The following is a 9,682-nucleotide window of genomic DNA, read 5'->3' on the forward strand; positions in this document are numbered from 1 at the left end:
TAACTTAAAGGTGAACAACCCCTTTGATGGCAATAAAATCAATTTAAGCAAAAAGTGCTAAAGGCACCTCTTTAGTCTGTGTCATGAATATATAGCATATACAATCAAAATGATTAACCCAGGATGGTCTTTTTTAACCTAAGAAATAAATCTGTCTCTCAAAGTCCCAAATAAAATAATGCAATTTTCCATGCTGGTGGTGGTCATATATTTTAAGGGAATATAATTTATTAGTATAACATTACATTGATACATTTAATCAGGGAAGCATTTAAGTCTGGTGCCACCCTAGGCTCCCGACCTAAGTGTGTCCCCCCAGATTGCAAACGTGATGCTACATGCATGAGTGTGCTATAACTTCCAGTGATGTCATGGATGAAAATGCACCAGACCCCTTACCCCCGTAACTCCGCAACTGATTTCCCATTGGTAGGTCTGGCAGCAGCTGGGGAGGGTTTTTATTTTTATAAATGATATTGATTATATAGGAACCCCAGGGCTGCCCCTTAACGCTAGGCACAGGCCCATGGGTGCCTACATATAAATAAAGCTTTGAATTTACTGTTTTCAGTACTAGGGGCTATACTTAGGTTGCAGACAAACAGGAAACCTTCCTCGCACACCCTAGCTCTCCAAAAATAAAAAGGCTAGGTGCACAATGCTGGAGGGATCGGCACCCTCCCAAACAATTCGATATAAAATTTGCCCTGCTTGTAAATGCTCTGGCACTTCCACAATATAATTTGCAAGGGCTTGCACTGCTTCTAATTGCTCTGAGTGCCACTCTGAGTGCCACCTCACACCTATACTGGCCACATATTGAATCCACATCCCGCATGGTTAGTTAGTAATTAATTTAGATGGTTAGTTAATAATTATTTAGATGCATACTGCAGACTGAACTGATTTATGTGTAACCATGCAGCATGCATTTAAATTAATTGCTAGCTAGCCATGCAGAATGTGGGATCAACATTTGGCTGGTATTAAAGGGTTGTGATGGTAACCTTAGTCTATACACATTTATTAGAAAACAAGCCAGGAAAGGTGCACTTCATCATATATATTTTTGAATACAGCAAATAAATTCTGATCGTTCTTACTCTTCTGAAGGCTGCGTGCCCTTGATGTGCCTGTCAAAAAGGGCTGGAGAAAGAAGAGTTTCCTTAGAAAATGTTAAAATGTGTTGAAATAAAAGGTTTGCCAATAGTACTGTTTCCTTTTTGGGGATAAGCACGAATAGACTAACGACAAGTAGTTTAACAACAAAGTAAAAGAGGATCCACACCCAACAATAACTATATACAGCAAACCTTCTATGTATGTATGTATGTATAACCTTATTTATAAAGCGCCACAAGGGTACACAGAAGGGGACAAGTGATATAATAAATAAATACAATAAATATATATATATATAAGTGCCATGTAGTATGAGACACAGTAGGAAGGAGGTCCCTGCCCCGTAGAGCTTACAATCTAAGTGATCTATGCCAGTACTGCAGTAGAAATCTACCATGTGCTTAATACAATATTTGATGAGTATCTATGCCATCATTTTCTAATAGAAAGACTGAGAACTATATACTTATATATAGGTGTTACTGGCTTGGTTTACAGTATTTGCTCTGCCTAAATTGCCTTTGTATTGCTGGCTGGCTTATGCCTCTAAGCTTTAAAGGGGTTTTTCACCTTTAAATTAACTTTAAGTATGATGTAGACATTGATATTCTGAGACAACTGGCAATTGTTCTTTATTTTGTGTTGTTTTTCAATTATATATATATATATATATATATATATATATATATAGCTTTCTGTTTAGCAAGTCTCCAGTCTGGCATATCAGCAGCTAGATTGTTGCTATGGTCTTTTTTATCCTAGCAACCAGGCTAGGAGAATGGAATATGAATAGCATACCTCCCAACATTCGAAAAATGTAAAGAGGGACAATGAAATGCCATGTGTAGCGGAATCTGGGACTGCAGGCTGAGCTGTTAAAATCGGGACTGTCCTGCGAAAATTGGGACAGTTGGGAGGTATGGAATAGGAGAGAATATGAATAGGCAGAGAGAAAAAAAATGTAAGATCTATAAAACATATATAATGAAGACCAATTGCAAAGGTGCTAGGAATAGAACATTCAATAATATACTAAAGTTAACTTAAAGGTGAACCACCCTTTTAAAGACCCAAAACATTTCTGTTTTTCTGTGTTCTTTGGGAGTCTGGTAGGTAATACAACTGTTTTTCTGTGTGCAGCAGTATCATTTGTAGTTTGTCAATGCTGTGTGCTAACTGCTTGTGTAATGATAACAATCACATTTATAGTTTAATGCTAAAACTTGTATTGTCATTTTTTATAGTTGCACCATCACCATAACTTTAGCATTATTATTTTTATTCCACTTTATTAGAAAACATAACTGGCTAGCAATGTTGCAATCATTTTTCCAAAATGTCTATTCAAACCCTTTGTAATATGGACATTGTTATAGCCTTTTCTACTTAATAAATATAATAAAGAGAAGAGATATGAGAGATGGACGCTATGTCCCTAGTGGGCATATAATCCCATTTATTATAAAGGCACACATGGGAAATTCTTCATTCTGAAACAGCCAGAAGACTGAAGACTGAAAAGGTTAAATGATGGGAATAAATTCTTGGGGGGGGGGGCATAACTTACCTGAATACTCAACAGCTGGTTTTGCCTTTTGAAATCCTTCTTCATATTCTCTATAAATAATCTTCTTGTATAGAAATTCTGAACTGGATTACAAATAAGAAAATAAATGTTAATAAACACAAATACAGTACCTTTTAAAGCAATTTCATCCTAATATAATTCTACTACAACACCCAGCATTTACCCACGGATTATGAAGGCTTAAAACATAGTAAAGCTCTAGTCCAGCACTAATAGAAATGAGTTCTTAAAGACACACTGTGTAATACAAACTTTTTCCCAAGTCTTTCAATGTGTACCCTCCAAGGAGCATTTACACAAGGTTCCCTGTGTTCTTAGCTTTAGGGCTTGTATTCACAAGCGTTTGTTTCTGCGCTTCCCTGCAGTGGCATTCTCCTACGTTCCACTGCAGGAATGCGAGAAACAAACACGTCCTATTGTTCCTAATGCCCCTGTACTCACACAGATGCATGTAAGCACCAAATGCCGGTAGAATGTAACATGCTGCGTCCCACCTGCATTCAGCGCTTGCATGCTTCTGTGTGAGTACAGGGGCATTAGGAAGAATAGGATGTGTGTTCTTTCTGCACAGGAAGAAACACTTATCAGTACAAGCCCTTATAATCATTGTTGAAAGCATTGCACATTTTTTTTTCATTTCTGAACACCTGAACAGCACAAGCATTCCTTCTGAATTTATATTATAATATAATTGGGACAAGTACAATATGCACAGTAATCCCAATCAATTACATACAACAACGGCCAATGTAGTGCTGGTAGGGAGAATTCTTGCTGGAGAATCCCATGCTTTTGTAATGAAACTTTGGGTGCCTACGTTTGAGAGCAAGAGTGAGCAAAAAAGTCAGTTTAACAAAAGGTACAAATCATTTAAATAATGGAAATGAATGGTGGATGTGCATGTAGTGGTCCACGGCTGCATTACTCCTACAAATTAAGCATAACAAAGGAATCAAAACGCAACATTTTATTTGTGCTGCTGTTCTTTAATAAAAAGTAGAGTGGGCCATAATAAAAATACCTACTGGAGATGTTATGAAGATGATGACAGGGGAGGCAGATCTCTCATTAAAGAATCCTCTTGTATATCTCCTGATATGCTTTGTGTTGCCCAGCATATTGTGTATTAGCAGAAGAGGAAGGGAAGGGAGACAATAGTCTCCCTCAGGCCTACATTTGATCATTAAAAGTCTCACACTACAAGAAAGACTTTCTATATCTGTTAGAATCAGGGGTGTAATTAGAGAGTAAGCAGACCCTGTGGCTGCAGGGGGGCCCAGAAGTATAGGGGGCCCCATGAGGCCTTAGTTAATAATTAGTATAAATACTTGTAAAACAGGTTAACCTCTAGACATTTGGAGGGCCTGAAATTAATTTGTTGTGGGGCCCAGTAATATCTAGATACGCCAATGATTAGAATGGCTGTGTAATTGGGCCATATATAACTGTATTAGAATAGCTAATGTTCAGCTATGAGGCGAGAAAAAGGGGATGCTATATTTGCATAATGCTTACCTGCATGAACTCAATTACATCTAATTGAGATCATGTTATCTTGTCAATATTTATACAGCATAAATTTGGACCTACCTGTGTATGGTGGAAAAAAGGGAAGCTAATGAAGTATATCCCTAGAAATTAAGATGAATACAGTTGCTAGACACCTGTGAAACCCTTCTGAAGGATATCTGAAGGCAACAAAAAGTTTTATAAAATAACATCTCAGTAAGCTTGATTGCTTTTTACAGGGCTCTCAAGTGACTATTAATATATCAATAAATTCTAGTTAAGGGTACATAAGTGTTACTATTTTGACCCTTATTTTACTGCATGTAATTAGTGGGTAAGATTGTAATAAATGTTGGTGTACAGGTATAGGATTCTTTATCCATAAAGCTCCAAATTACAGAAAGGCCATCTCCTGTAGACTCCATTTTAACCAAGTAATTCACTTTTAAACATTTATTTTCCTTTTTCTCTGTAATAATAAAACAGTACCTTGCCTCCAAAAAGGATTCATTTTATCTCAGTTGAAATTAAGTACAAGTTACTGTTTTATTATTAGTGAGAAAAAGAAAATATGTTTTGAAATTTTGAATTATTTGTTTAAAATGGAGTCTATGGAAGATTACCTTTCTGTAATTTGGAGTGCTCTCGATGACAGATTTCCGAATAATGGATAACTTTGTATTAAATACTACTCCAATGGAAGATGGATACTGCATTGTTTACTGTGCAACTTTCTATGTTAACTATCAGTGTGCATGATCTGTAAATGTCAATAAAAATGAAGGATATTAAAAAAAATTTCAGTAGCCATACCGTTGTTTAAACACAGTTATCCTAGACTGTTGCCAGTGCAATATACCCATGTGGCGCCTCAAGGTTAAAGTCTTTCAGTACCAGCACCTGTGCACTACATGACCCAGAATGCACTGCCTTGCCTTACATACTAGAGTAAACCAGAAGTTATTGTAGTTGCCTTTACACTGTCACTAAGCTGTTGGAGTCTGACTACATTTCCCATGATGCACACTTTCACACACAAAGAACAATATACAAAGCACCTAGGACATATTTACCTGTCATGATATTGATTGGTGTAGCTCCAGTCTGTGATCACAGCAGCAATATAATATTCCCTCACAGCCGCTGAGACTTTGGGAGCAGACTGCAATACAGTGCCCAGAAGGAACAAAATGAACAAAGAAGAGGAGAGAATTCTCTTCCGGCCCATGATGCTCCAGAAGGCTCTCAGCAGGGGTTCCTTTAGCCTCTCTAACCAAATCCTTCCCTACAGAGTGCACTGAAGTGATTGCCCACAGACTGTTCAATAGAGCTGACCTCCCAGGCACTGACACCAGGGCCAGATGATAAGAGGCCGCCCACTTCCTCCTAGTGAAACAACAGAAGTGGCCCAAAGCTGGCAGAATCTGCAAATCATTTCACTCCCTATTCCTGACATGCTAAGTTATGACAAGGGGAGAGAGTCTTGCAACATCCACAAGAGAGCTGGACATATTTCAGCCTGTGTTTCATGGGGGAGGCAGTTACACTCTGTACTGCAAATATTTTCTTGCACGCTGCAGAAGGAGAAGGTGTACAGGCTTCATGCACTCATTTTATTCCCGCAGCTCAAAAAGGATGTCCACCCAAAACCCCCTTTTTTGTTTAGTGAAAAAAATGCAATTCTAAATTTTCCAATATACATTAATGATTTTTTTATGGCTTTAAGTTGTTTGCAAATGCAAGTGCATCTATGGTTGTAATAACTGCACCAGTGTAACTCAAGGCAGCTGAACTCCAGACCTGGAGGAGAATTAACTCTCCTACATTGTTTCAAAGGTCAGAACCAGAGAACAGAAAGGGATAAACAAACATTGTTTTTAGTTGCCATCACACTTACAAATAGCTGTAAAACCATTGAAATATGCAGTTAATGTACATTGGTACATTGCTTTGAGTTACACTTTCTTTCAAAATCACTGTCGGGGGGGGGGTGGTCTCCCCTTAAATATTTACTGTTTAAAGCTTTATTACAAATGCAGATGTTACATTGAGCAGCACAAGGTTCAAAGCACATCACTGTCTTCAGTTGCAAATCTAAATGATATGCAAGCCAGGGAGTGTCCAAGTGGTTGCCTTCTCCTCATGAATATAGTGCTGCGGAATGCAATAATGTACTGTTGCCCTGTACTGGTTTTGCATTGCTACAGAAATACTACTATAGTTTATATACATTATATACATAGCTTGCTGTGTAGCCATTGGGGCAGCCATTCAAGCTGGAAAAAGGAGAAAAGGCACAGGTTACATAGCAGATAAGCTCTGTGTAAGGCTGTTTGCTGTTCCGTGCACGCACCTAAAAGCCGGCGCACAAGAACAAGCGCGCGTATAGCCGTGCGCGTTATGGATAAAGGTCGTGCGCCTGTAGTCGCGCATGGTACTACGAAAAGTCGCGCGCAGTGTGGTGAGAAGTCGCGCGCGCACGTACGCACGCTCCGACGTGCGTCTTGACGCAACTCTTACGTGCGTCTTGGCGCCAGCCTGTAAATAGGCGCCAATTACATGTGTGCTTTGCTTGGTTATCAAGTTAACTCTGTTTGCCTGGCGTTTTTCCTGTTCCTGATCCTTCTGTTGTTAACCTCTGCCTGAATACCGCTCGTGAACCTGCTCTGCCTGCCTTGACTCGGACCTGTTTGACCATCCCTCCGCTTGATCCTTCGGTACTTCGTTTTTGGCTTTCCGGCCTCTCTCCACTAACGTGCTCCTTGTTCTCATCTTCAGGTGAGCCTCCGGTCAGTGCGAGACGTTTGTGGGCTTGCTCGCTACAACCCATCACTTGGCTTGACCTTGACCTGCGGCCTGATAACCTGCGGCCTGACACTCCGTATAATACAATGGGATTCTGCTACATAACCTGTGCCTTTTCTCCTTTGAATGGCTGCCCCCATGGTTAGACAGCAGCTTTGTTTATATAAAGTATAGTAGTCTTTCTGAGGTAAATACCCCAGTTGTACCAGTGCAGGGCAACAGTACATTATATTGTAAGTACTTTTTTAAACTTTCATTTGTAAGTGTTACTGTTCCTTTAACTCTCTAGTGTCAAAGAAAGTTAAGAGGTTGCTCTGCATTGCTAGCTCAGAGAGCAAAATCCCACTGCCTGTACTGGAAGAGCCAAATTCTATTAAAACCAGAATTTTGGCTCTTAAAGTTACCAGGAGCGGCTTTTGCTGGCCTTATTAACCTGCAGGGCACTGCTGCCTGAGGCATGATTCTCACCTGTCTGTACTGAATATTCATAATGCACATTTGGTTCCCAATTGCTTGGGTTGAGACAATAAAGACATCCTTATCTTATACTTATTCAGTTTTCTGTCATCTATTTTGATGTAAATATATATATATATATACAGATAGGGCGCGATAGTTTTCCCATTCGGCTCTGCTTCAGCCGTTGCCATAGTAACGACGCTAAGCCTGACTCCATATGATGACGTCACGTATCACCGTGACAATGGTAACGTGTCGGGCGGCAGTAACTTGTATGCACAGCAGCGATCTCTCCCTGCCTAGGACGATGGATTCTTCCACCGCCTCTTGGTATGACATTTACTACTCTACTTCCTTGGTTTTCTCTAAACGGTAAGCTGCACTTGTTTCTGCTGGGAACTCTCTTTCATTTCACTTATTTGCAACACTGTTTCCCTTCTAAATTGATACTTTTATTGCCTACATCGGCTACACATATTCTGTTTGTTTCATTCTGCTCTGTTTTCGTTCAGTAGCTAGAAATATATGCAGTTATGCCTGTTTGTTTTCACACTTGCAAGCTACAACTCATGTTATTTGTTTACATGGGTTACTATGGTGATGACCTGCACTGTTTGGCGCCATTTTTTCACTTTAGGGTATTTAAGGGGTTATGCATGCATTTTGTCTTTTGGTTTGTCCCTGAGGAAGAGCACAGTTTGGTGCTCGAAACGTCGGATTTTTTCCAATAAACCTTTTTTGTTTTCATAAAGTCCCTTTGTGTGCGGTACTCTGCTTGTTTATTGAATTATTTGACCAGCACCGAAGGCAGTTGTTTTTTGCTCAGAGGGTGTGCTCCTCTCTGTTCTTGTATGTATAGCCATTTTTGTTTGGCATCCAGGAAGCACCCCTATTTATTTATTTGATTTTTTGCTCCCATTATTTTTTGGGCGTTTGATGATTGCCCGTTCAATTTTTCCAGAGACTATTTCTTGCATTCCCTTTTTTTCATTCAAATAAGGGATGGCATTTGGCAACACTGTGTTAGCCGATTTGGATCTCTCAGGTGAACTGTCTTACAGCGCTGAGGACGCGGAGAAACTCTACTTCACAGACACATTGGTATCTGATGGCGGTAAGACCCCCCTAGAGGTGTACCACACATTGTTATCTTTGAAAAAACGTGAAATTGACCTATTATTGCACGGCACATACCTATCCTCTTACCATAAACAAAAACTGATACCTCGGGGCTTTCGTATAAAAAATATACCTACTTTAGGTAGGAACAACCCTGACTTTTTGAGCAAGTGGTGTAAAATCTTAAATAAATGCTCTTTGGATCTAATTTTGTTAGTAATAGAGCAGGTGGGGAAAGACTTACTACCAGTTAAGACTGACATTGCCTCCACTGAAAACCTTTCTTTGCATACTCTTAAACAAGATAAATCAATTGACTGGCTAAAAAAACTTGACGATAATATAAAGAAACATCGGGAAGATTTAATTAACTTCAAAGAGAGCAAACTCAGTACTGTCAAGAGAGATTATCAGGATCGACGTGTTTATGGGTGGCTGTTGGGTTTGACTGATCGCAAACAGAGACCAAGGGCTAGAACCAGGTTCAGTAAGAAGCCACACACACTGAACACTATAGATAGCTCTGGACACTCTTCTGACTCTGATCTGACCACCTCCACTGAACCCAGCACTCCCTCTTTTTTAGGGGTTTCCACAAGGTCCCAGGGACCAAGAAAGGCCATAGAAACAGACGGCCAAGGAGGGGCAGGGGGGGGCACTCGACAAAAACCCCCCAGACAACCCCACGGTCAGACGACCAAGAGACGGTGATCTTTAATTTATCTAAGCATACTATGTCCAAACAAGAGATGTCTGTTTTATCTAAGGGTATGTCTTTTGTACCTACACATCATGCTGACCCCTTTGAGCTGACACAAGATGTATTTAAATTCACACGTATCCTTAAATTGAAGGATCATTTCAAAAACTCTGAGAATTCATCCATTACTTTATTTAAGCCCAAAAGTAACTATATCCCCCCTAACACTCCAGCCTCCATCTCTACCTTTTCTCGTTTGTTGATGAATGATTGTAAAATGTTATGCAATGCACCTGACAAACCACATACTACATACAGCAATCTCTCTAAAGAGGAATGGGGGGCCATTAAAACGTTGAAGTCAGACAATGATCTTATCA

The 9,682-nt window shown here is 39.7% G+C and overlaps 1 protein-coding gene across 1 annotated transcript in view; it reads right to left on the reverse strand.

Annotated features, from left to right (window-relative positions):
* Window positions 1–5,675, reverse strand: part of f5 (coagulation factor V (proaccelerin, labile factor)) — a 45,073-nt gene extending 39,398 nt beyond the window's left edge. Inside the window, exons 1-2 of the mRNA XM_002935774.5 lie at window positions 5,293–5,675; window positions 2,690–2,772 (exon numbers count right to left, since the gene is read on the reverse strand). Coding sequence (XP_002935820.2) covers window positions 2,690–2,772; window positions 5,293–5,447 — 238 coding nt within the window. The 5' untranslated portion in view covers window positions 5,448–5,675. The remainder of the gene's footprint in view (window positions 1–2,689; window positions 2,773–5,292) is intronic.
* Window positions 5,676–9,682: the final 4,007 nt, after the last annotated feature.

The sequence above is a fragment of the Xenopus tropicalis genome, chromosome 2 (genome assembly GCF_000004195.4).
Source record: "Xenopus tropicalis strain Nigerian chromosome 2, UCB_Xtro_10.0, whole genome shotgun sequence".
NCBI lineage: Eukaryota > Metazoa > Chordata > Amphibia > Anura > Pipidae > Xenopus > Xenopus tropicalis.